Source organism: Pagrus major, chromosome 11 (genome assembly GCF_040436345.1).
Source record: "Pagrus major chromosome 11, Pma_NU_1.0".
In the NCBI taxonomy this organism is placed as follows: Eukaryota; Metazoa; Chordata; class Actinopteri; order Spariformes; family Sparidae; genus Pagrus; species Pagrus major.
Genome location: NC_133225.1, coordinates 11,921,507 through 11,947,130, shown reverse-complemented (window position 1 = coordinate 11,947,130; position 25,624 = coordinate 11,921,507). Strand labels below are relative to the sequence as shown.

Here is a 25,624-nt window from a genome sequence, read left to right as displayed (position 1 = left end):
GTGCATTTATTTTATTTGCACCTAATGGCACTAAAGCTGTACTGTGCAGATACTGATAACCCCCTTTTAAAGGAGACCTAATATGCTTTTAGTTTTTTTCCTTTCCTTCAGAGTGTCATGTCGGTTCATGTGCATGTAAAAGATCTTGAAAGTTGAAAAGGTGAAAGCCCTCACCAACAGAAGCTCCTCTCTCCCGCAAAAAACACTGCTCCTGAAATGCCTCAACAGTCGTCTCATCTTTTCTTTTGTGACATCACACAAAGCCAAACATATTTTATGCCTAGCAGCTAGCTTGGCATGTAAAAATTGATTTAGCACAACTGCTGCGGTGCTGGGTCAGGCATGTGTGAGCTGGCCAATCAGAGCAGACTGGGTATTCAGGAGCTAATGCTGTTTTTCCATTACATCTGCCGGCCTGGCTCTACTCAGTTTGACTCAGCGTGGCAGCCAGGCACGGCCGGGGTTGTGCATTTCCATCACAACTGGGCTACCTGCTTGAAGGTTTGTCTTAAAGCAATGACGTGCTTGTTCCGATCCCCTCAGTAGCCTACTACGGAAGAATCACCGCAAACAAAGTGGCACTGCTAATTCAGTTACAAACACGTTTCATTTACTATAACTTTTTCACAATAAAAGCCCCTCGTTATTTAGTCATTTATTATGAAGCAGCATTACAGGAAACGTTATGTTTTCACAAACAGTAACTAAACATGACTCCTGAAACAGCTGAAAGTGAACACGACGAAACAGTAAAGTACAGCAGATGTGTCTGAAAGTACAAACAGGACGAGAGAAACTAAACAGATTCAGTTAGAAGATACAAAAGTACTGAGAGCTTTTAAAACAGACAGACTTTTAAAAACATCCTTCCTTCAGGTTTCCGGCACAGACATGAATTTAGGATACATTTTAAGGGGAGATGGTGATGGTAACAGTTTGGCTGCAGTCGTGAGACATCACGCGGCTTGGCCCTACTCCGGAGCAGCTCGGTTTGACCTGTCACGGCCCAAGGTGCTAGTGGAAAAACTAGTGTGCTGCACTGGTCAGAATGAGTAAACTGATGTGTTCTTTGAGCACTAAAGCATCAACAACCTATTTCAGTAATAACCCAAAATAAAATGATGAACCTGAAAATGAGCATAATATGTCTCCTTTAATCTTTTCAAGGTAGGCCAAAATGAAACAAAAAAGCCACAAGCTTTTCTCCCGTGTGGGCATTTTTTTTAACTGGACCTCACCCAAAAGCAAAATGAGGACAGGAGGACGAGATTCAGTTTGTTATTTATAGTAACCTGATCCATTTGTCTGTAAGGAAAGAAAGTTAAATATAAGGGCAAAATGTGTACTAAAATTTTAAGGCTAAATTTGGGTAGTGGAATACATTAATATCCACAGCATCATCATGCCCAGTGTGTATAAATGTATGATTAATAACCCATGTATTAAAGATACAGTATGCACAATGGTACTACAGTTGGTTTTTTTTCATGGGCTATAGTTGTAGGAGTTCTGGATAATATAGTTTGTGAGAGAAGGGAACCAGTCCTCGCTAAGAGCCACTCCGCGGGTGAACCAAGGGTAGAAGAGCTCCTGCTGTCTCGTCGCTCCTGTCATGATGATGTTCAAGGCTGCATCTGAAGCAGGGTAGGCTGGTACCTTAGTGACACCCCTAGGAGAAAGAAAATACTGCTCTTAACTACTGTGGATGGCAGTAGTCAAATAAATATGCCCAATAAGGTGCAGAATTTCAATTTGAGAGTATCCCTGATTATTTTGGTGGAGTTGTGAGACACTGGTTAAATAATTAACTGTATCATTGACTCACCTGACTTTCTCCATAGCTGATTCTGTATCAATGAGCCCCAGTGTACATATAGAGATGGACACATTGCTCTTCTTCATAGCCAGCTCATGATGGAGGGCCCCGAAGAAACCATTCAAGGCAAATTTAGTTGAGGTATATGGTGCCACGAAGGGACTGGGCATTTTACCTGTGAAGCATCAGTAAGAGTCAGATTTTCTAACTTCACTTTCACTGTATTGTTTAGCCAATATTTCTTGGAACAATATAAGGAACTAGTAAAAAAACTAAAAACATCTACATCAACATCTACAATCCTATGACTGCTGATGAAGATCATGTGATCAAATGTATGGGTCGACTGATATGGCTTTTTCATGGCAGATACTGATTATTGGAAATCAAGAAGACAGATATTTGTTTGCAGGAAAATGTCAAAATTTAGAACAACCAGTGATGAAATGAACAAAAGTACAATTTACTCGAGTACTGTTGTTAAGTACAATTATGAGTTACTTTACTTGAGTATTTCCTTTTTCTCTACTTTTCGACTTTAGCTGCATTTATTTGCTAAATTTAGTTATTAGTTACTTTACAGTCATATTATGTTATTGTTTATAGGCTATTAATTGTGATGTGTTACCAATCAGATAGTGTTTTGGGTGCAACATTGTGTGAGAGGATGTTGCATCAGAGCCAAAGTAGCACATTTTTATTTTATCGGCAGTCTGAAATCACTGATACTGATAATCGGAAAAATGCTGAATATCGGCCCAGATAATCAGTGCATTCGAACTTCGGGCTGTAGTCTGTAACATTGCATTTTTATTATTTCTTTATCTGAAAAATAATGAGGTCAAACACAATATCATTTGTCACATAATGAGGGAATACATTTGCAAGTAATAATGTATACAGTATATACATATATGTTTCACAGTTTGCTGTCATCAACATGCGTATGGAATTAGGTTTCTATATATGTGTGTTAAACCTACCTAAGAGTGATGAAACAATCACCAGTGATCCTTGATTTTGTTCAAGGGAGGCCATAGCTTTCCAGGCCATCTGAATATAGCTGAAGAAATTGACCTTTGGAAAGCACACACACACACACACACACACACACACACACACACACACACACACACACAGAGAGAGAGGGAGTGAGAAAGAGAGAGAGAGAGAGATCAGTGCATTACCCTCATTTAATGTGTTGATAGACCTAAATCTAAATGCTGCACTACCTTCATCAGCCATCTGGTGTGCTCCACATCTCCCTCCCACATGCTGAAGGGACTCGGGCCAATGTGGTTGAGAACCACATAATCCAACCCTCCGAGCTTTTCTAGAGCAAAATCTATCACTTTGTCTGGGTCTGACTCATTGCTCATGTCTGCTGCTATGTAGAGAGCTCTCTCGGCTCCCAGACTCAGGCACTTCTCTGCCACCTGTGAAGCAAAGATCAGAAAGCGTGCATTAACTGTCCCATGTAGCTGCAGAAAAGAGAGATAGAGAACGCTAGGTTGAGCTTTGAGACCATTTATACGTTTTCAAGTTCACTGACCTGCTGTAACACTTTCTCTCTCCGGGCTGTAATTACTATCTGGGCTCCAAAGCTGGCGTAGTGATATGCCATTTGTTCACCAATACCTGTGCTGGCCCCAGTCACCAGCACCCTGGCGCCTCTGAGAGATTCTGAGGGACACACAGAAAAAGACTTACTTGTGTACCTTACCAGCAGTTGTGTTGATGGTTGAGAATGATGTTGCAGGTTTATACTTTTGGTTTTGAAGCAGAATTTGTTTACGCAGAACTGTTATTTTACTACTATGAAACCACAATCCCTGTTTTTGTTGGAATCAGCACCAAGACCTTTGCCATAAGAAGATAACCCAATCAAAGTCCTCAACGTGTTGTTTGTATTTAACCTCTTTGCTTACGACTTACTGCTCATTGGACTCTTAGTATACCAAACCTCTGACCCTGAGGTCGAAGGAGCTGGTACAAAATACAAACAGCCATAAAATCCTCTTTTCCCTCTTTGCACACGGTGGTAAAATGGTCCGATATTGTGTTTATCATTTAACCTAACTCTTTTATGTCCAGGAAACCTTTGGAGTCCACAGGCACAACAACACTTCCAAGATATTTAACCTTTGAACAGTCCGTCTATAGATCTAGAGTGCATCTGAAATTATCCGTATGTAAAATGCAGCCATAAAATGTTAAAACATTATCTTTAACAAGCTATAAAATCAGCTGTGGTAGCAGCTTTATAATGCTACAGTTGTTGAAAAAACCATTCATGGGGCTGTCCTATTACATGACCACTAACCAACTGACTCAAACCGAATCATTTCATTACTTGTGAAGCCTCAGCTGTACACAGCCTCCTCACAATATGGATAAATGCTGCATTCTCTCTCTTGTAAGGCCTCCGTCACAAGCAAAAGATTATCAGCAATTGGTCGCGGAAGTTTGTGTGTCTTTTCCCCAGGGGAGCATTAAACTTTCATGATCATTATACACATTTTGTGCAATGCAGAGCAGAAAGCATGTCCAGCATCACGTCACCTAAATAGTCACATTAGATGAGTTGACATGGTCCATATTAAAGTCTGGAACATGCAGTTGATGAAAGGAAAGGAGGGAGGTAAAGGAAACTTAAGAAGGCGAAATTCCTGTGCCAAGTTCTTTTACAGAGGAGTCAAAGAAAGCATTTAGACTGGAAACAACACAAATTGACCGTATTCACACAGTGTGTTGATATTTTAGGCTTAATGTAAGCCGCACCTTACTGTTAAAGCTAGGAAGTGGTTTGATGCTAACGTTAGCTGTTGGCTAAGGGTAAGTAACAGGTTATCAAATCTGTCGTTGATCAATATGAAAGTGGTGAAATGATCACTATTTGTCAGATGTTCTACATTTGTATGAGTTGCAACCTGAAAAAAACAGTATAACATTTGAGCCTCCCACCCTGAGTGTGTTGTCAGAAGAAAATGGCAGCCATGTGAATATGGTCTACTGACATGGTTCGTGAGTGGCCGAGGACATACACAGGTTACTAAAAGTGCCCTGAACATTACTGGTACCATCTACCGAGCATCGGTGATATCGGTGAGGTGAGGTGTCTGCACAGAGCCCAAAGGATACTACAGGACAACATTGCCGTCTGGCAAGAGATACGGGCTACGGAGCGACTTCTGTCTTCGGGGTGGGGCGGCTTCTCAACTCATCGTCCACGTTTCACCATAAAAATATATGTTTATGACTTGCTGATTATTTATCCATGTGTTTAATTTTTGTTTTGCGAGTAGCACAAAGGGACTACAACTTGCATTTTGTTGCAAAAACCTGTGTGTGTGTGTAGGGTGATAAATAATTAACTTTTTGCTGTAACTACAGTATCTCACTAACACAATCTCCTGTGTCACATTTCAGCAATATACCAATTTTGGTTTATGGTCTTGATGGCTGCTTATCAGTGAGGAGGTAATCCTATCTGAACTTATCTAAATTAGCTGGATCAACAAAATGAACAGTGCGCATGTAATCGTTTCGTCATCATATCCTACTTCAAAAATGCTTTCATTCATTCAGTCATTTGTTTTTCATGATGTCATCATATCTTGACAAAAAAGACATTGAACATACCATAATGTAAGTCATCACATATAAATCCGATTTAAATCATTTTGAGTATAAACAAAAAAGTCAAGAAAATAATCATAATCACAATGAAGGGAAGTCAGTTATACATAAGTACTAATAGATTAAACAATAGATGAAAAGCTGATTGTGAAAAAGTAGAACAATTGAACTATGTAGTGTTATCTCTATAATTCCCCTTCCTCATCTTAATAATAAGACACACTTCCTCAGAACAAAGAACAAAAAAAAAGAGAAGAATCAAACCAAAACAAGAATAAGCAAATCGTCACAACATAAGCTATATATGAAATGTCAGTTTAGTTCACATATTTGCAGTTTTCAGTCCATTTTCTCCATCTGTTATAGGCTATGTTGTCTTTATTTATCCTTTTCCCTTGCATGTACTTGGTTGCTCAGCTCCCTCCATGTCTGTATTTGTGGCTTCTATGTTTGACACAAATAGTGTCTTCTTCTACTACAGTATCACGTGGTCTCATACCAAGAAGATAGTTGATGCGTAATAAGAAAATTACCTTTCGGTGTCATTCCTTCATTATCCACTACCTCCCAAAATGAAATATGAAAAAAGTTGACTTTGTCCCCACAGTTCCATCAGCACTTTGAGGTGATCTAATCTTATCTTTTGTCTGTTGAATTAGTGTCACAAAGTAATGGAGTTCTGTTACATTAATTTCTTAATCCCCCTTCCATTTTTTCTTTGCCCTTGTTTCATTTTGGCTTTTTTTAATTAAACACATACTATGGTTTTCAAAAACAAGCTTAACACAGGCATGTATGTCTTTAATATATTACTATATATCTCATCTCATGAGATGAGAGATGAGATGAGACTATATATATATTATTATATATATATATGTATATATATTATATATACATATTTTCTAATATTGTCTGATTAAGTATAAAACACAGTAATGCAATATTTTCACAAATGTTCATTTGAAATCATAAATGCCTAATGCATTAAATAGACACATTAATGTTATTTTGCATTGACAACACACGAAAAATGTTGCTAATTATGGAGAATTGGCCAGTCACTGTACTTAACCACATTACAGTAAGTAGAAAAAAAAACAAAAAAAACGTCCATTAGCTTTTTTTATGATCATGACTTTATCACTTGACATTTATACTCTTTATTGGGCTATCCTATTTCAAGATTGCAATTTTTTTTATTATTATTATCTCACTGAATTATCACAGGTCATCTTCACCTATAAGCCTTTAAGTGTGTGTTTCACACCGTCCTGTCACTTATGACATGACCACCTGTACATCTGTCATCACACTGAGCAAACATGAAAATAGAGTTCTGGATATTAACAGCTACAGGAGTCTAAGTATCTGCACTTTACACTGGCACAAACCACAACACTTTATCTTGCAGGAGCGTCTCTCTTACCTGCATTAAAACTTGGTGCGGTCCACTTGACAGCTAGGTAAGCAACAAATAAACTACCTAAAAGGATTTTTGTTGAAGTTCTCATGTTGTAATGTTTTTGGTAGTACATTCTATGCACTGACTGATTAGGAGTGAGCCCAGGACAGCCTGTCACGAAGATATGAAGAAACAGCATTCCAATTATATAACGTAACCCCTCCTCTCTTTCTCTTGACATGTATGAGCGGGGTGCGTTGATTAGATAACAGGTTTATTGATCTCGAATCTGCAGCAGCGCCAAGATCGAAAAGTGGCCGAAGGTATGTAAATTGCTGGACTGGTGAACCGATAACAAATTATATGTATTGGTATTTGAACACTTATTCTAAAATAACTTTTTAAAAAATATATATTATTTTATAATTATAAAAAAATGATTTACATGGCTACAAATATAAATGTATGCCTTTAAATGTAAAAAAAAAAATAGTAATAATAACGAGTCTGACGTACCTAAATGACGCAGGTACTACGTTTTGAACGCGCAACTTTATTGACACAACTCTCGTGTACATGGCTGAAGCAGGGTTGTCCTTCAGTGGAGCTAACTAGACAGCCTGAACCCCAGCTCATTCCTGGCGTAGTTAAAATACCAGCACGTAAAAGGAAACTACACGCTGTGGAACATGGCGGCAAGGATTTTGCCCGTAGTGAAGTTAGTATTTTTAATTTCATTCGCAATTCCTTTTAAATTAACCCTGCTGTAGGTGCTAGCTGCCCGATTAGCCAGTTAGCTAACTGTCGCTACGTTAGCTTAGCTAACTGTCAGTGTGCCCGAGAGCACTCCAGTTGTCATTGTTCCCCACTTTGCTTCGTAGTTTAACGAAATTTAGTTTACTGAAGAAATCGGCAGCAACGTATTTATTCAAAATCTGTTAGATTTGGACGTCGGTTCAAGTTAAACGAATTTTCTCAGTTAACTATCGCTAGCTAATGTAATGTAAACAGCTCACTAAAGTCCCTAGCCAACCCTAATGTAAGTGATCATGTCTTTGCATTAGAGGACACTCGTTAAGTACTATAACGTTACTTCAGTAATCGTAAAATGTTTTCAGCCATGGATTCAGGGGTGGCTAAACCTGGTTCATAGCCTGACTGTCTCTGTTCTTTCATTATCAGACTGGCCACCAAGGTGACCATTGCAGGAGGAGCCCTTTACGTTGCCTGTGACTCTGGTCTGTTGGGAAGCAGTGAGCAGGGCTCAGAGGCCCTGGGGAAGGCCAAGGCTGCTATACCCCCCGCCATAGAGGAATGGATGAAGTACTTTGGCCTGGAGGTACAGATAACATGTGTTGCTTAAACATAGTTATGATCCAGGCAGCCCTGGATGTAGGCTAGCAGGCATGATAATACAACATAAGGAAGGAGAATATGTAGATCAGTTTTGTACACAGTCCTGATGATGCTTTTGATGATTCATACATTAAATGATTGAATTAATTGAATTTCATTCAAGTGTCCTGCCATCTCATGGCCTGTTTCCTTATGGGACTGGAAGACACCTTCACAAAACGGAAATATTGTATTCACAGCTCAACTCTGAACAGCTTTACTGGCCAGGAAAACAAAATGTGCCTGTTCATTATTTCTCCCTGATGACAAACTGGATACATTTGTCTTTGTTCTTTCAAAACAGCATAGGGACCCATTTCAGTAGGAACAGGCAGTACGCCAGCTCGAAATCTGAGTGCAAATACTGGTGGACCTTTTAATCTTTGGTTTTAAGAAAAAAAAATTAAGAAAGAGAACACTATTATTGGTGAAATGTTATTGTTGACATAAATTATGCAGCTTTGATTTACTCCAGATCTCATTTTGCCAGTTGTGTGTGTGTTTCAGAAATGACAGTAAACATTAGATATTGTAGTTAAAACTAGTCAATAACTAGGTGTCAGTTAAACATTTCTATGAGAGATCACACTGATTTTCATCATATGATTCATATACCTATTCTGGTGTAATTCTGGAGTGATATGCCTATTCCACGTTTTAGTGAAACGCCACACTACCACTACTACTCAATCGCTATTACCACTGGTGGACATGGTGCACAATTCAGCTGCAAGATGTTCAGTGTAAATACAATATAATATTCATAACTACAAAGCCTTGTACAATCTGTTTCAAACTAACAGCCCTCCCCCTCTCCTCAGGCTCAGCTTCCAACCATGCCTCACATTGAATTCTCTCCTGTTGAGTCGTGGAACTCTGGTAAGAACTGAATGAAAAGCTCGTCTCCAAGGGCAAACACATTTTGGAATGTAATTTGTTAGATACAGATATATTTCAAGCATTCTATTGGGGCCATATTCAATTTTAGCATCACTATTGTGAACCTGCATACATGATTTTGGAGTATCAAACCTAAACCTTGGATTTTTTTTATTGTAGGAGTGCGGTGGACGATTTCATCTCTTTCAGAGGCTCCAACAAGAGCAAGCGATTACACAAATCAGGGTTTGCAGTACCTGAAAGACCTCACCAAGTGAACAGGAACTCTCTGGTCAACCTGGCATTTATAAATCTTTTTGAGTTTTGCACTTAAGAAATGACATTACTTCATCAAAAGTTGTCGCCCCTTACAAGAAAGACTAAACACCCAGCATAAGAGAAAATTTTCAGATGAAAAGAAGTTGTGAAATTTGGCTGCAAGGAGTGTAGTCTCCTGATTGGGTACTGTGGTTCTGTAAATGATCGTGGCATTGGTTGGGAGTTGTGTTGTACATAATGCTAGGAAGCAAAATGTATTTTAAAAGTTGTGAAATTTGGTGTGAACCACCACATTTCGACACTGTCTGATATACAATATTTCACTCCCTTTTGTTCTCAAACCACCCAAATGTTATGAAGAGAATGTTTGTTGTATATATGCAGTTTGTGACTTAATAATACATCAATCTTAAAACACATCCAGTCTGTAGTTTGATTTATTAAGGCAAAATATAAACTGCGTGTGTGTGTGTTCAAAGAAAAAAACCAAACAAATGTGCAAAAATCTTTAATACTTATGACAGAATACCAATGGCCTGTTGATGCTGCTACAACTTCAGGACAGGAAGAGGTGACTGAAAACATGAAGAGTGCGCACACAGCCATTTGTAATTCCACTGTACACAACATAGAAACACTCCACAGCACCCCAAGCGGTGATGTACAGTATTAAACTTTTTTTTTTCTTATTTTATTTTTTATGTTGGTTAAACAAATGGTACTGCTTCTGCCACACACTGTCACTTCTCTACTGTCAAAATAAGGCTTGAAAATCTCCAGACACTGTCAGATGATGCATGCAGAGTTTTTACAGCTAAAAATAATAGTAATAGCATATTTTTGCTGATTGACTAGTTTATAAGGGATATGCTGAATGACTTGAAGACCAATTCAGCAACCAGGACATGGCGACTAAGTTGGGATGAAATACCAATACCATAGTGCAAGCATACATGTCAGACAGAGTAATAAAGACTAGAACCAGAGTTAATTAGTTACTGTCAACAAACTGGTTTGTCAGTTGATTATACCTGTTTAATATTCAGTTTATTATATATTAATGACCCTTTCACCAAAAGCTGGTGGCGTTTTTATGAGATACTTGTATAAATGAGCGTTATCGCGACAGGCAACATTACAAGGCATTTTACACTGTCATCTGTATTGCAACAAGAATTTTTTTTTTTTTTTTCTTCATGCGTGTGATACAAAGCATTTATTTTGCCACGTTTGCTCTTAAGGAAAAAGCAATTTGGGGAAACTACTTAACGTACCATAACATGTAAACTTTATACAATAAAGTGCTCCCCACAATATCAACAGTGAGATTTATACAACAAAGGATGGTGTGTGTTATACTTATAGAACATTTTCATACCGCATTAAGAGCAAAACACTGCACTACTATAAACTGATGGTTAGGAACTTTCCTCGAGTTGTCAGCGTTACCACATCTGAATGAAAACCCAAGAGCAACCTTCATACACAATAATTCATTAAGAGTGTAGATAGTCAGAGACAGAGTATGTACAATATTGCAGAATGACAAGCCGGAAGGCACTTTATGATTTGTGTGGGATCAAATTGCAATGAGAATTTAGCTAACTGCATCTTCATCACCAGCACAAAGGATCTGATCTGATGCAATGCTAAACAGGTGCAAAAGTGCAGGAGTATATTTCCACATGAGAATAATACATCTAAAAGGCTTTTGAAAATAAAAGGGCCCATTCGGTTGATTTGACAGTGCTGCTTCCATTCATCCCATCCAGTGCTCACATTAATTAAATATAATACATGACTCAATCTGCCCATTCAATTCAGCAAATGCCTCCGTGGAAGACATCTCTCCCAAACAATGTGTATATCCTGCTTAATAGCTATTTAGATAATCCCCCCACCCCCAAGAAATGGCTCCAAAAGGAAATTTTGAGCAGCTTTTTTTAGAACACACTGGCTTTTAATTAAGATAATTACTTTAAGGACAAATCAGTGTCTCTCTCAGGGACAACAACGCAAACGCAGTAACAGCTGCACTCTGCAGCTGTTGGGCAGTGCAATCTTGGACTGTCCAAACTTAAAGTGTAAAGTAGAGCAGCAACAATAAAACAAGGTGACTCCCTCTCCTGGAAATAGCCAAGCATAGCGGTGCTACAGTTCTGCTGTGCGTATGAAACACAGATTGCACTTTATTCCGAACATTAAAGCATATTAACTATTCAACCCTGCCATGGCTTTGAATAACAAGATTATAACAATGAGTGGAACCGAAGCAGATGGACGGAGGCTGGAGAGTGAGATAAAGTGTCCGATATCTCTCTAGGTGGTTTTGACCAGGTCATAGACATGGATATGAAAGTCATCATCATATTTGATATAGTAGACAGAGGGCTTGGCTGGGACCTGGTAGATGACCAGGCCCGTTCTCTTCACACCCTTGTCAGTAACATACTCCACTTGTTTCCCCACCAGACTCTCCGTCTCCTCTCCGGGCTTCCTGTCTGCAGGCAACAGGTGCTTGTTTTCTGAAGAGTGAAACATTAGAACATTACAATTACATTGTGTAAAACACCACCAACTTCAAATATCACAGAGAGGTTATAAAATAATGTCGAATCTGGTTTTCTGAGATGTTCTGATCTGGTTTAAGAGGTTCTGTATTATTATTGTATATGGTCTATCTCAGTTCACCAGTTATAACATTACTCTTTATCACAAAAGTAATGAAATGTGCCTCCACTCAGCATCCACTCAAGTATACAGCACAATTATTTCTCCGGCCCTATTTTCTCAATTGTAGTAAGTCATTTATTCAGTAAGAAATAGTTAACCCCCCCCCCTTCAGTCATAAATAAGATTTTCTTCTTGTTCCTACAATTGAATATTTGTGCATCACTGTGTAGAATGATGTATGTGCAGAGTTGGACACTAGAAGTTTGTTGTCATATTCATTGCTCAAAGTGTAAAATGTGTCTTTGTTCATTTGCTCACATACAATGTGAATGGACTTTAAAGTAATTAATATACAGTATACATATATTGTTCATATATTCTGGAGTAGGTACCATTTGATGGATATTAATGTGGTAATTAATAAATAATACATTTTTCCGCAATAACCATGTCAGACACACATTAGATAATTATTTTACGCCTTAATATGTGTATGGATCTTTAAGATATTAATCTGTAAATTGAAAATTACAATGATACAAAGCTCGAACAGACTAGTGAAACCACCAGTTTTTCAGGTTTTAACATCTTGCATAATGCCTCATTATTCTGATATTTTTTTAAATATTATTATTATAATTATAATCTTTCACACAATCTGAATTTGACTTGATTATTTGCTGTGAATGTTTATGTGTGCTAAATAACTTGAATATTCTCACACTTGAAGCAGCATTTTGTGCATGTCTAATCATACCCATTAGCCAGAAACGATAATGAAACCACTGTCGAGAGTTTTGGCTCTCATCAATGCACTTTACACAACTTTTTGCAATATCTAATCACCCCCTAAGGGCGCTGACATTCAGCAGTCAGCCAATGTCAGGGCTATCGGTTAGCCCTAGTTGTTGCAGTGTGTCTTGCACTGTTGTCACTGGTCGACCCTTGTAGACATCTTTTCGGCCAACTGAGCATCATGAATCGGTGGTGGAGACCGTTGGTGGGAGAACTCCCTCTGCCTGACTGTTCAGCTAAACGAATCGGTGCGTGAGAAGAGAAATGGGAAGAAAAAAAAAGTCCACTGAGCCTGACGCTGTTGCTTCTAGGTCTTTGATGTCAGTTTGGTGTGCCTGGGCCCTAAAAAAAACGTGTCTGGTTTAACCCCACTTAAACTTTTACTCTTTAAAGCTTACATCAAGAGTGTCTGTGTCCATGGCTGCAAGAAGTTCTTGTGCAAAAATGTGCGATTTGCCTGCTTTATTACAGGAGCTCAAACACAGGAAGACTTGTAATAAATACAGAGCACTGTAGCTGTTGGTGAGCTCACATGCTATCCATGTCAAATGAATTGAGTGGAGTTGAAAACATGATTTTACGTCACATTGCGGTTCCTCCTGATTCTATCTATAAAGCCTTTAGGACATGATTAACACGACCTTAATAAACCTTTGTGCATAATAAATCTGTCTTTGTTCTATCCAAATGACCAGTACCTGCTTCAGGCAGAATCCTGAGGTCTCCGTCAGCGTAGTCATCCCACAGCTGATACATATAAAGAACGGGGTCCTTTTCATAAGTGATATAGTACCAGTTGGTCATGATTGGAGCTCTGGAGAGGACCATGCCTCTCCACTCGTTCTTCTCTCCATCCTCCTTTTCAAACAGGTGCTCCACAGCTTTGCCCACCAGCTCCTCCGCCCCTGGAGGTATCTTGATCTTATTGTTTACTGTGAAGACACAGCCGCAACAGGAGAGAAAATATAAAAGTGAGAATCGTGGAAGCCTGTAACCCAACTGTTGCGAACTAGCTGGCGCAAATAACAAGTGAGGCTAACTAACTCACCAACTTTTTCCGACAGCACCTGCAGGTTCGACACCCTCTCGTCCTTGAACAGCTCGATGCCGTAGACGCAGTCAAAGCCGTCATACTTCACCATGAAAAGAGAAGGGTTCACACTAAGCCTGTCGAGTACTGTTCCCTTCCATTTGCTCTGGTTCCCTTTCTCGCGCCAGTTATGCTGAATGCGGACTCCCAGAATGCTGTTGGGGTCTGGGGTCAACATGTCACTCAGCTCCCCGCTACTCCGCTTTCTGGTAAAACAGGAGGAATATGGAGGTCCGTGGTGAGGGTTTAAAACAAAGTATGCACCTTACACTTATACAAAAGGCTTTATGATATCAGGCTACGTAATGATCACATATGAATTGCATTTCAGACATGTCAAAAAAGTTACTGTAGGTTCACCTGAGGCCACTTTTTTATGCAGCCGATTATTTTATTCAGAATACAATATGAATTTCTATCATTCACTGCCGCCGTAAGTCAAATATAAATTAGAGCTGCAACAGTAAGTCGGTAAATCCAAAGATAGAAAATGAATTGCCAATTATTTTGATTTCTGATTGATCGTTTCAGTCATTTCTGAAGCAAAAATGTCAAACTTTTGTTGCTTCCAGCTTCTTAAAAGTATGGATTTCCTGTCTTTTATGATAATAAATGAAGAAAAAAAAAGTAAAAAAAAAAAGATGTCACTTTAGGCTCTGGGAAATTGTGATGAGCATTCTTCACATTTTTGTTTTTGACCAAACTATTGTGAAAGTGATCGATAATGACAATAATCTTTGGTTGCAATTGGATCACAACATACGTTCATTCCTGAATTATCCACTTTCCCCTGCATGCTTTACTGTCACATTGCAGTCTAAAAACCACCATTAATGGCATCATGTGATGGCATTTACAGTAGCCTTGTTTCTACATACCTGCCCCTTTTCTTGGACATGCCTCCAGAAATTCAATGGCTATTGATTAAGAGAAAGACAGGGTAATGTTTAGTTATGATGTGAGCGAATAGAACAGCTGTCAAAGTTCACATGTAATGTAAACTACTTAGCATGAGGAAGGCCTCTACTTCAGCTGAGAGGCTGGGCTGTGTGAGGAGACCTGTGACAGGCTGCAGCCTTCTCAGCTCAGACTGACAACTCCAACAGCCAATAGATTAACATGATGGAGTAACTTCCTGGGTATTTTAGTCCAACTGCACAACATGGAGGTCACTGTTTTCCTACTCAGGCGAGACTGTAGCATGTCATATTTAGTTAGCAGTCACTTAAGGATTAAAAAAGCCCATACTTCATCTGTGTGACACAACTTCAAGAGAATACGTCAGCCATTTCTATATCTGACGAATTGCAATATGTAACCAACGTTAGCCGGTTAACTTAAGTGTAATATACATTAGCAATATTACGGTACATATAATATACAGGAGGGGGTGAGCCGTGCCGTACGCCACCTGTCCTGGACTGAATCCAACACACCTACACCTCACACTGTAGGTTACCAGCACCACTCGTTTGTCCTAGCTCTACCCCAATGCAGATGTTACTGTAAGTGGAGGCGGCTAGCTACATCCGCTCGTCGGTGTCCCTGGTGGCAGGTAACAAACACCAACAACAACTGCGTGTTAACGGCTTAATTCTGTCTTCGGAACATATATTCATTACCTTTACGCAGATTGCATATCAGTATTGTTCAGTTCGTCTGGCTGAGAAATGTTGCCACACACCGCCAACCCGCCTGTGTAAATCTCGCGAAACCTGTGGAAAATGGGCGACGCGGAGGGGAGACTCTAGTTCCCAGCGTGCCTTCGGTTACCATGGCCGCAGAGAAGGACGTGTGCACGCGCGCAGTGCATGCTGGGAATTGACGTTTTCGCCACAATGATGTGGACTTTTAACGGCCAGAGTCGAACAGGTGTTGCAAACTGCCGCATGTTGCGTTTGATGGTTTTCGGAAATAGCGCAGTTAGGGTATTAGCGTGCAGGATTCACGTGGAAAAGGCACACAGCCCACACACAACCACGCAAGTAAGGTCGGGATTTCCTGTGACGCAAGTGTTGCCTGAGCTTAAAGTGGCAGACAGCATTTTAGAAGTGCTATAGTGTAGTAGTATAAACATAAAATCATTATTATGTCTCGATGTTTACTCTTTCTTTAACATTTAAATAGCTCTGTTAGGCCGATGACAACTTTGAGCACCGAGTTTCAGAAAATCAACTAACGCAGCACTAAAATGCTTGGTGCGCACTTGGTAACTCTTTTTCACTCTTTCTTAAATTGGTTCATTTCAGTAATTATAATCTCAGCCATTAGGATGCATGCTGTTAGCATTATGTTATTATGAATGACATTATAAAGTTGTACAATACAGCTCGGGCCAGTGGTGGAAGAAGTATTCAGATCCTTCACTCAAGTAAAAGTAGTAATACCATGTTTTGAAAATGCTCGACTGCAAGTAAAGGCCCTGCATTCAAAACCTTACTTGAGTAAAAGTATGTAAGAGTTATCAGCTAATTTTCTTTTGGTATCAAAAATAAAAGCACTCATTGTGTTTTACTATTATATATATGTTTTTTTTTAGGCACTTACATAAAGTGACAACCTTTGGACTGTCTTTGAAAGTCCTTCATAAAGAAGTCATGCAGCATTTAACAACTTAAACAAATTGGCCACAGGCTTGTATAGGCAACCGAAAGAGAAAGGTGACTAATACATGTAAATAGCTACACATTGATTGTTACATAGAGCCCCTTTAAGTAGAGTACTTGAGTAAATGAAATGTATTTAGTTACATTCCACTGCTGAACATAACACTGACCCATAAAATAAACAATTTTTTTTCCCCAAAAAAAGTGTAAAAACTACAGAATTCATGGTTTTATTCATCATGTGATGGTGCCGTCACCTTCATTTTTTACATTCAGCTCAGCATTCTTTAAAACTTTAAAGAGTTCTGCCCAACCCAATTCAAATGCAGACACAAATTGTGGGGGTGACAAAAACATTATTTATGACATTGTTTCTCAGCAACCACAGCACTGATTTTAAACAACATAACACCAAAACATGTTTGCACATAATGAATAGCCTTGTCTTGAGAAGTGCATCCTTAATAGGCAACACATTACCATTCAATCTAATTTGCCTAATTGTTGTTTAACACGCTTGTAATCCAGTCCCTGAAGGAGGATACGCGAGTGTAGACATCAGGGGTCCTGGGGTCTCCGCAGCGCCGGCCAGAGAAGGAGACAACTCCTGCTGCAGCTCCATCACACACCAAGGGCCCACCTGAATCCCCCTTAAACAGAAAAGATATGAGATTCTTAACATAAGGTTAAAAAACTCGGCTGTGGGATTTTGCAGCAAGAAATAAAAGTAATCTTTCTATTAACAAGACAATCTCAGATCTTAGCAGTGTCTGGTTTGCTTATTTACTGGATGTGAGTGTCTTTCTGACTTTCCAAACTCCTTCAACAGTCAGTTTGTGTGCATGATCAATGACTAGCCGTTGTATTTTCTTACCGAGCAGAAGCCTTGAAAGATGCTGTCCCCAACACCACAAACCATCGACCTGTTTATGGGAACATTTCGCCATCTCCTACGACAGGTCCGCTGTGCCAGGGAGGTTACATTGACCTCCTGAAGCCTGGCTGCAAAGGTCTTGTTATCCCCTACATCGCCCCAGCCAGCTGTGATGCACTTACTGGATGTACTCAGCCTGCCCCTTTTCAGAGGGATCAGCTGCACTGCTTCAGTCAGCTGAGCACTGCGGTTGAGCTGAGACGAGGAGATTAGTTGTCAAAAAGCAAAATAAAATGTTTATTATGTTTTGTTTAATCTTAACATGTTATGCCTTTGTTCAACAGTTGTAAAGCACTGTTTGACACTGTCCTCACCTTCAGGAGCATTATATCATTTGCATGTCCATCATAGTTGGGATGTGGAAAGGACCTGATGGTGCTGAACTCCTGTCTTGTAGACTCATTACCAGACAGGGAATCAGCTCCAAGTACTGCCGTGTACGGTCTACAAATCACAATTGAAAGAAGATTGGATATTAGACAAGACAAGAAAAGAAAAGAAAAGAAAAGAAAAGAAAAGAAAAGAAAAGAAAAGAAAAGAAAAGAAAGTACTTTTTAAAATCCCAAAGGACATTCTTGTGCCAGGGAATGCTCAAAAATACAATAACATCAGAATAAAATACAAAAACGCAATATACTAATCATTTAAAAAAGTGTAAAACGAGTAAATTCTGACGTCAATGCCTAGTAGCATATATATATATATATATATATATATATGTATATATATATATATATATATATATATATATATATATATATATATATATATATATATATATATATATATATATATTTATATAAATATAAAAGGTAGTATATACAATGATATTGAGAAGTAATAAAAGGTAATATTGCACATGATATCAGATATATTTCACCTGATGGACAATGACAAAGTAATATTGCACCTGATTTTATTGCAAATGTTATTGGACAGTGAAAAGTTATATTGTGCATTGCATTTCCAGTAATAATGCACAGTATATCGATATCAATGATGTTAAGGGTGCTAGTAATCTCTCATTTTCCACATCCGTCTCTGTGTCTGTTTAGAGAAAACACAGATCATTTTTGAAAGCATGATATAAGCTTTAAGATCGATTTCCTATCACATTAGTGCAGTGGAACAATCATCTTTCACAGACTTGAAACATTTACGTTAATTCACCACAGTGAACATTTAACTGCCTACATTTATGTCAAAGCGAGCATACCTGCTTTAACCAACAATGTTTCTGCAAAACTCCTCCTGCTGACAATGAAAAATAAAGCTTACTGTGATGGATTATGGTCAATTCATCCTTAACTGACATTAAATGATAAAACTAGCAGCAGTGAAAATAGTGGAAAACTCATAAACAACTAGGAAATTGAGTTATTGCACGGTAAAAAACATTGTCTTCACTTCACTTCACTTCACAGAGTTAGTGTCTGAACTGCTGGAAAATTTTAAGTTGACTGAATTTGAGAAGACAAGTTGAGTTAATTTTGTAATGATTCAGAACAAATTAACCTTTCTACCGATATAAATTTGATCTTTTCAGCTCCCAGTTTAATTTAAGGAAGTGTGAGAGTGTAAATACTGAATTCAATACTAACTTGTACTATGGTTATCAATTTTTTTATTATTGTAAAAAAAAAAAAAAAACGACTGACTTTTCTCAGAATGTAATAAAGTCAGACAACACCTTTCCATCACATATGTTTTCTTTAAACTAGGAAAAAGAAGGATCTCAGGAGAGTTTTGGCTCTCAAACGATGCATTCTGCTATTATGTCGATCATGCTGCTTCCGAAACTTACATAAATGAGTAGATTGAACTCTGAGTTCATTCGTCCGACTCATCATTTCAAGTCAAGACTTCAAGTAAGAAGAACACATTTTTATTTTTTAAGAAAAATCTTCGCAAATTGATTTTCATGACTGAATAAACTGAATAAACAATCTGTGCTCAAAGGACAACACAATTTTATACTGTTTTAATGTTTATATATGCAGAACCCTATTAAGTATAGCTTCCTATAGCTTCAGAACTGTTTTGTTTATATGGAAATATATCACATAACTATATGTGAGTTTGTGTTATTACCTCATTAATATTGTAAATATTAACTTTCTAAGCACCTATAATTAACTTGAAAAAAAATACGGCTTGTATATTTCTGTTGATCATGTACTCAATGGTACATGATCAATGGTCAGCATGTTCTCTCTGAGACTCTCATATTCCTGAAGACATTGTCATTATGAAGAAAAAAAGCATGTTCAAAGTTGATAAAGTAGTTATTACTGCTGCAGATATTGTTCTGATAGTGAATTCTTACACAGGTATCTGACAGTGTGCGGCTGTGAGCACAAAGTCCTCTCTCACCAGGGTTCCCCCACAGTTCAGGCGACCACGGACGTGCAGCAGAGCCATGTAGGGGCGCGAGTGTGGGGCAGCTTCTCTGCCGCCAACGATGCGAGAACCATCAGCTCCTGAAACACAAAATCATCCTTCATTGCTATGTTTATCCACGATTTTTGAGGTTTGTAGTGAATGTAAATTTGTATGTAGATAGCTTACCTTCCAGGACAAAGAGCAGCAGTAGCACAAAGCTGATTGCCATGGTGGTCTCTGGTCAAATCCGCAACTTCTACCCTTGGTCTTCTTATTTTAAAGGAGAGAAGTCTTGCTTATTTCGTGGTCTTTGTTGCTTCAGTGCATTTGCTAACATGCTGCTGGGTTGGTGTGATTACAAAAAATGTGGCTTCAGGTTTTCAAAACAGGGTTTCAAAAGAGGGTGCATCAAGAAACAGCGTCTTGATCAAGATCAGGAAACCAGAGTTACAACAGCTTTGTAGCTACCGAGGGGCAAAGATTGCACTGACGGTTCAAACTGCTGTATGTGTCACCCAAAAAAAATGTTTACTGTTGAACTTTATTGATAATGGTGAACATTTTGGATGAAGGGTAGTTAAAGTCCACGTTGTCTGAAAAACAAGTCAAGTCAAAGCATTTATCTTCATATGCGCAGTTAAAAAAATGTTTCCCTTGATAATATAATTCTCCCTTTGCCTTCAAGTCTGAGAGCCGTTGGCAATGAAACGCAAGGTATATATAAGAATAATAAAATAAAATATATCACAGCTGATACCTCAATAACTCCATGTACAAAATGCATACAGCATCATATTGTATATACAAATATACGATATTATGTCAGTAGAAATATTCATTACCAGTGCAAATAGGCATTGTCAGGTGGCGACAATCTGCATAATCTGTACATACATGTAGTAATTGTCCATACATGTGTATCTACATGTGTATGTGTGTGTGTGGAGTGTGGTAGAGGGGCAAGGATGAATGATTGTTTGTATCATGTTATGTTTTCTTGTCCTCATCTTGACTGTGTGTACTGTTTATATTTTGACCTGTAAAGCATCAAGTAATTAGTCGACTTCATTTAGATGAATTTAACACAGATGCAACACTAAGGCTCGTCTGTGTGGATCTACATGACACAGCTCCCTCAGACACTGCTTTGAATTGTGTGACAGACTAACTGAACCAGAGGATACTGTAGACCAGAAACGTACAGGTAATAGCAAAAGTGAAATATGTTAATTTTTACTGTATCGGTGACATCGTTTAGATTTTTTTTCTTTGGCCTAAATGAACATGTTGCAAGATGTTCTTTGTCCTAATGGAGGTGATTTACTGCACACGAGGAGGACTGTTTCATTTTTAATTGATTCTCATTAATCATTGAATTAGTGTAAATGCACTGATACATTTGTTTTTCTTGTTTCTATTCTTTATTTAATGGTCTTTTCACCCAGACCGTATTCTGGAGCTCATAGCTGCTTAACATTGTGCAGGACCTTCATTCTGGAGAGCTGAGGTTACATTAGGAGGCACTGAGCTATAAAGAAACGTAAATAATGATGATATGATAATAATTGTTGAAAGGTTTAAATAGCTCTGTCCCTTCTCCAAGTTGTTTAATTCACGTTTATTAATTGTTCATCTTTTCACCACACTTCTTCTCTAATGATGTGCCTTTCTGTAATAAAGTCTCTGTTAACAAGTGTTCATCACTGACCTGCTTCTCTGACTAAAGTCAAATGAATGAATATTTTCCAACACAAGCCAGTTACAGTAGCTCTACTGCATCCTACATCTAATTCACCCAAAGACAGTTTGTGGATATGTTGCTGGAAAAACAACTAAAATGCCATTTGTGTCGTCAGATGAAGGAAAGAGAAAACAATATTTGAACCATTTTTTTATTTTGCTTTGCGTTAAGGAGCAAACACTGACAGAGCGACTCAGACACGTCCACACCTTCTAAATACAATGAAGGTATGCTGAAGCAAAGCTTTGTGTAAGGTTGTTGCATTTAACAACCATTTTGCCTGAGAATCTGGTCGATCCAGGGACGGAACTTGGACACGTCCGTGTAGACATTGGGAAAGCGTTCGTCCCTACAACTTGGATCCCCGAAAGATACAACACCAGCAGCCATACCGTTGCACACCAGAGGACCACCAGAATCACCCTGTAAAATGGAAATATTTTGATATTTAGATCCAAAAAATATGTAATGTGTTTGTAAACTATCCAAAAACAGACAGAAAGCTTACCTTGCAGGCTCCTTTGAGTGTTCGATATCCACCTGCACAGATGACATTGGCAGGAAGACGACCAATCAATTGAGACCATTGCCGTCTACAGACGTTCTGGTCAACGACAGACACACCCACCACTCTCAGGTCAGTAACACCTCTACCAGTTTCGGTCCTACCCCATCCAGCTACATGGCACTTTTGGTTGGGTCGTAGGTTCATGTTAGGAGGGGGAAGTCGAATGCGTCGTATTGTTCCACCCTCTGGAACACTCTCAGACAGCTGGAGACACAAAACCAGAATGTAGAAATGAACAGTGTCTGAACATGGTTTTACTCTTCATCAGGCTTCAGTTAGACAATCACTAGAAGTCGGAGCTGATGAATCTTTTAAATGAAAGTTAACTCTACAATATAACAGCTTTGATAGAATGTGTCTTGGCTAGAATTTCAGGGACATTTGAATTTGATATTGGTTTCTTGCCACTTTTGACATTTACCCTCACAGGAAAAAAAATAAGCAAAACTTAAATGCATCTAATTTGACTGTAAACACACAAGACATCATCTGGGACAAATGGACTGAAAGAATATATGCTTACTTTGAGGAGCATGATGTCACTTCCTGTTGTGACCTGACGATAATCAGGGTGTTTGCATCTCTGCACAATGTTCCTCACTGTCCCAGTGTTTCTGAGATTGTGGGTGCCAAAAACAACCTTCACCAGTCCGCTGCAAAAAGTTAGAATTGAGAGGTTGTCAGTAGATTTTCTCAGGTTGTTTTGCCAACAACGAAACAAAGCAACAGATTATACATTTCTTTTGAAAAAAGTGAGTTTTTTTAACTTTAAATTAGAAAAAAACAATTGCTGGAAGATGAAACTTAACTCACTCATTATCACAGTGCGCAGCAGTGAGGACAAAGTTGTTGCTGATGAGGGAGCCTCCACAGAAACGATGACCATTGTAGTTTTGCAACGAGGCCATATACAGCATCCGGTTCCGTGGAGCAATTTGCCCGTTTATGATTTTGCTCCCAAGTGCTGAAAACATAAGAAAAAGAAGTGACGTAAATATTAGTTAATATCACATTGGCAGGCTGGAGAAAAGCAGTCAGATTGAGCAGCTTACCGTTCGGTCCGAGACATGTCAGAGCATGAAAGAGCAGAAACTTCTGCAGAGCACGCATCATGGCGGCAGGAGCCTCAACCTGTTGCTTTGGGGTTGTCAGTCAAGTCGACCCTTTCATACAACAGTGTTTGATCCGCTTTATATTGACTTCTGGCCACATCCTTTGGGCAATGCTATTTTGCAAGTTTGTGAAACATTATGATCATGTGATTATTAGGTGTCATCATAGTCAGTGTGACACTTACTTCTATAATTTCTTCCTTCTTTTGTTCATGTGATAACTATTCATATTGTATCCATTTTGTATAGACAGCACTAAATACAGTGAGCGTCTAGAGCTGTTGTTCACTGAGAAGTCCTCTTTGTTTTTTCTATGTTGGGTGCAGGATGACATCTAGCTTTGACTGTTTTTGTTTTTCCTTCTTTTATCCAGACTGACTTTGAGACCTTGGCCTTTGTCTCCATCGCCAGCACTTTGTACCTCAGGCTAATCTATACCTTACATTGTTTCTGTGTCAGTGAGGCTATGCAGTTGTTTGGCACGTGTCAAAGTCAGTAAAGACATTAACTGTCTTGCAGCCTTGCTATTTTTTGCTTACTTTTTGCAGCTTCATCTCTATCAGTATCACCCAGCCAAATGAGCAGTTTGACCTGGGTAATGTCCTTCAACTTTCTAATAAGGAACCCTTTATTAAAAGTTCAAACAAATAATTCATTAATGCTTTATAGATGAGTTATACTTATTATTTAGAGCGATGTTTGGGTTGCCATGGTGTTTATCCTCCCCCTGCATGACACATGCTTTTAAAAATAAATCTAGTTATTTAGTTTGTAAGACATCTTATATTTGACCACTTAGCCAATGGAAAAGCTCTGCAGAGTATCTTGACCTTAGTCCGTATTTTCTTATTTTCTTAGTATTTTTCTGTGTTCTTGATGTTTCTGGGCATCGACAATTCTGAAAAAAGATACTATGAAACATGCTATTTTTCTTGGATGGCTTGCCAACCCAAAGCATCGGTACATGACGACCTGGGAATGAGGCTCAACAATCAGCTATCTTTCACCTTTGAATTGTGTTTTTACCAACAGCGATGGATAAATCCTGCATAGTATCCCTTTAAAGTCCACATTACCTGAAAAGCAAATATATTCAAGTCATTAATGGTTGGCAGAGAGAAAATTCTTACTCAGTTGTGGTTTAATAAATCTTGCAAAGTGTTTTTTCACTTTCCTCTTTTCAGCGTGTTACATCAGGTTTGAGTTCAAAAGAATTCTTAAGAAACAATGTGGTTTTCTAGTGAAACGTTCTGCAGTTTCTCAGCTGTTTGGGATTGAAAGTATCATTTAAAAAATGTATTAAATGTTAACAAGTGTACTTATTGCCACTTTTGGAGGGACAGAATATGAAGTACATTGACAACAGAACACTCAGCAAGAAAGAACAGCCTTTCACTAACACTGTTGAGCTCAAGTGAACATTGGAAAAAGAAGAAATGCACTTGTTTTATTCATTTAAATCCCATTTTATATCTCCACAAAGCAAAGAAAGTATGCTGAAGCCAAACTCCTCGTAGGATCTTTTAGTTAGTCGTGGTTTGAGTTTTTGGTTGAATTATTTCCTGTTTTATTTTGTAATTCTCTCCTTTCTCTCCTTCTCTCCTCTGTCCTGTTTCCCCATGTCGTCTCCTGTGTTCCTGCCTGTGTTCCCTGTGCTTCTTTGGTTTGTACGTTATTTAGTTTTTGTCCTTGACCTCGGCGTTTTGTTCTTTACCCTGCCTGCCTCTTGAGTGTCTTGCGTTTGTGTCCTCACTATCTTTGCTGCGTGTTACAGTATGAACTGACCATAATATGGACCTGACAGAGACTATGTCTCTAGTGGAGCAGTTTAAGGACGTCTGTTCCATTTTCAAAGGACTGAACTCTGCCATCACAGGGTCTTTGGACGTAGAATACAGGCTATTTGTTTACAGCCTCATGGAAAGGACACTTTTGTTATGACCCAGGCTGTTGGTCTTTCCATTAGAGACTCACAATGTAACAGTAATTACTGACCTCAAGAAGAGCCTCCAGTCTCAGCTAGCCAACAGCCTGCTAGCTTCCTGCCCAGCTCATTGTACCAGAGCCTCCACTGCCCAGCACCCCAGCTCAGACTTCCTTTTGTATTTGCTTTTTGGATTTCTTAGAGACCTCAGCTTTGTTATAAAAGATTACCTTTTGTTCTTTACCCTGCCTGCCTCCAGAGTGTCTTGTGTTTGGGTCCTCACTATTTTGCTGCACGTAACAGAGTTAACTTTGTTTGAGACCTCTCTGATCCAGGGAAGGAACTTCGACATATGTGACATGACTCCACTCTCTGTCTTCTTCCCT

At 38.8% G+C, this 25,624-nt stretch overlaps 5 protein-coding genes across 6 annotated transcripts; 1 reads left to right on the top strand and 4 right to left on the bottom strand.

Moving 5' to 3' along the window:
* Positions 1 to 642: 642 nt before the first annotated feature.
* Positions 643 to 7,025, bottom strand: hsd11b1la (hydroxysteroid (11-beta) dehydrogenase 1-like a). The gene is made up of 6 exons (XM_073476860.1): positions 6,885 to 7,025; positions 3,369 to 3,499; positions 3,049 to 3,252; positions 2,800 to 2,893; positions 1,826 to 1,991; positions 643 to 1,669 (listed from the first exon to the last, which is right to left on the bottom strand). The coding sequence occupies exons 1-6, from the start codon at positions 6,991 to 6,993 to the stop codon at positions 1,486 to 1,488; spliced, it is 888 nt and encodes a 295-aa protein (XP_073332961.1). The 5' UTR covers positions 6,994 to 7,025; the 3' UTR covers positions 643 to 1,485.
* A 398-nt stretch (positions 7,026 to 7,423) lies between these two features.
* micos13 (mitochondrial contact site and cristae organizing system subunit 13) lies at positions 7,424 to 9,832 on the top strand. Its single transcript, XM_073476093.1, has 4 exons — positions 7,424 to 7,578; positions 8,043 to 8,199; positions 9,077 to 9,134; positions 9,315 to 9,832. Exons 1-4 carry the CDS (start codon positions 7,550 to 7,552, stop codon positions 9,410 to 9,412), a joined length of 342 nt encoding a protein of 113 aa, XP_073332194.1. The 5' UTR covers positions 7,424 to 7,549; the 3' UTR covers positions 9,413 to 9,832.
* Positions 9,833 to 10,082: 250 nt separating this feature from the next.
* LOC141004540 (spindlin-Z-like) lies at positions 10,083 to 15,688 on the bottom strand. Of its 2 annotated transcripts, XM_073476091.1 has the most exons (5): positions 15,594 to 15,688; positions 14,850 to 14,888; positions 13,930 to 14,177; positions 13,580 to 13,813; positions 10,083 to 11,938 (listed from the first exon to the last, which is right to left on the bottom strand). In XM_073476091.1, the coding sequence occupies exons 2-5, from the start codon at positions 14,867 to 14,869 to the stop codon at positions 11,733 to 11,735; spliced, it is 708 nt and encodes a 235-aa protein (XP_073332192.1). In that variant the 5' UTR covers positions 14,870 to 14,888; positions 15,594 to 15,688; the 3' UTR covers positions 10,083 to 11,732. The 2 variants fall into 2 exon arrangements, with proteins under 2 accessions (XP_073332192.1, XP_073332193.1); XM_073476092.1 differs by lacking the exon at positions 14,850 to 14,888 and having other exon boundaries at positions 15,594 to 15,681.
* Positions 15,689 to 16,493: 805 nt separating this feature from the next.
* On the bottom strand, positions 16,494 to 20,176 carry LOC141005179 (mast cell protease 1A-like). The gene is made up of 5 exons (XM_073476961.1): positions 20,080 to 20,176; positions 19,838 to 19,991; positions 17,826 to 17,955; positions 17,452 to 17,706; positions 16,494 to 17,227 (listed from the first exon to the last, which is right to left on the bottom strand). The coding sequence occupies exons 1-5, from the start codon at positions 20,120 to 20,122 to the stop codon at positions 17,075 to 17,077; spliced, it is 735 nt and encodes a 244-aa protein (XP_073333062.1). The 5' UTR covers positions 20,123 to 20,176; the 3' UTR covers positions 16,494 to 17,074.
* Positions 20,177 to 21,898: 1,722 nt separating this feature from the next.
* On the bottom strand, positions 21,899 to 23,312 carry LOC141004764 (granzyme B-like). The gene is made up of 5 exons (XM_073476423.1): positions 23,255 to 23,312; positions 23,016 to 23,166; positions 22,726 to 22,855; positions 22,143 to 22,406; positions 21,899 to 22,057 (listed from the first exon to the last, which is right to left on the bottom strand). The coding sequence occupies exons 1-5, from the start codon at positions 23,310 to 23,312 to the stop codon at positions 21,899 to 21,901; spliced, it is 762 nt and encodes a 253-aa protein (XP_073332524.1).
* Between the last annotated feature and the right edge of the window lie 2,312 nt (positions 23,313 to 25,624).

Excerpts from the sequence above, each read along its gene's own strand:
- hsd11b1la (XM_073476860.1), bottom strand. The coding sequence starts at position 6,993 with ATGTACTACCAAAAACATTACAACATGAGAACTTCAACAAAAATCCTT. Across the intron at positions 1,992-2,799 it reads GATTGTTTCATCACTCTTAG|GTAAAATGCCCAGTCCCTTC; the intron begins GTAGGTTTAACA and ends GATGCTTCACAG. Across the intron at positions 1,670-1,825 it reads TCAGCTATGGAGAAAGTCAG|GGGTGTCACTAAGGTACCAG; the intron begins GTGAGTCAATGA and ends TCTTTCTCCTAG.
- micos13 (XM_073476093.1), top strand. The coding sequence starts at position 7,550 with ATGGCGGCAAGGATTTTGCCCGTAGTGAA. Across the intron at positions 7,579-8,042 it reads AGGATTTTGCCCGTAGTGAA|ACTGGCCACCAAGGTGACCA; the intron begins GTTAGTATTTTT and ends TTTCATTATCAG. Across the intron at positions 8,200-9,076 it reads TGAAGTACTTTGGCCTGGAG|GCTCAGCTTCCAACCATGCC; the intron begins GTACAGATAACA and ends CCCTCTCCTCAG.
- LOC141004540 (XM_073476091.1), bottom strand. The coding sequence starts at position 14,869 with ATGTCCAAGAAAAGGGGCAG. Across the intron at positions 14,178-14,849 it reads ATGTCCAAGAAAAGGGGCAG|AAAGCGGAGTAGCGGGGAGC; the intron begins GTATGTAGAAAC and ends CTGTTTTACCAG. Across the intron at positions 13,814-13,929 it reads GGTGCTGTCGGAAAAAGTTG|TAAACAATAAGATCAAGATA; the intron begins GTGAGTTAGTTA and ends GTGTCTTCACAG.
- LOC141005179 (XM_073476961.1), bottom strand. The coding sequence starts at position 20,122 with ATGGCAATCAGCTTTGTGCTACTGCTGCTCTTTGTCCTGGAAG. Across the intron at positions 19,992-20,079 it reads GCTGCTCTTTGTCCTGGAAG|GAGCTGATGGTTCTCGCATC; the intron begins GTAAGCTATCTA and ends TTTGTGTTTCAG. Across the intron at positions 17,228-17,451 it reads TCTTTCAAGGCTTCTGCTCG|GGGGATTCAGGTGGGCCCTT; the intron begins GTAAGAAAATAC and ends TTTCTGTTTAAG.
- LOC141004764 (XM_073476423.1), bottom strand. The coding sequence starts at position 23,312 with ATGCGTGCTCTGCAGAAGTTTCTGCTCTTTCATGCTCTGACATGTCTC. Across the intron at positions 22,856-23,015 it reads GCTGCGCACTGTGATAATGA|CGGACTGGTGAAGGTTGTTT; the intron begins GTGAGTTAAGTT and ends AACTTTTTGCAG. Across the intron at positions 22,058-22,142 it reads CACTCAAAGGAGCCTGCAAG|GGTGATTCTGGTGGTCCTCT; the intron begins GTAAGCTTTCTG and ends TCCATTTTACAG.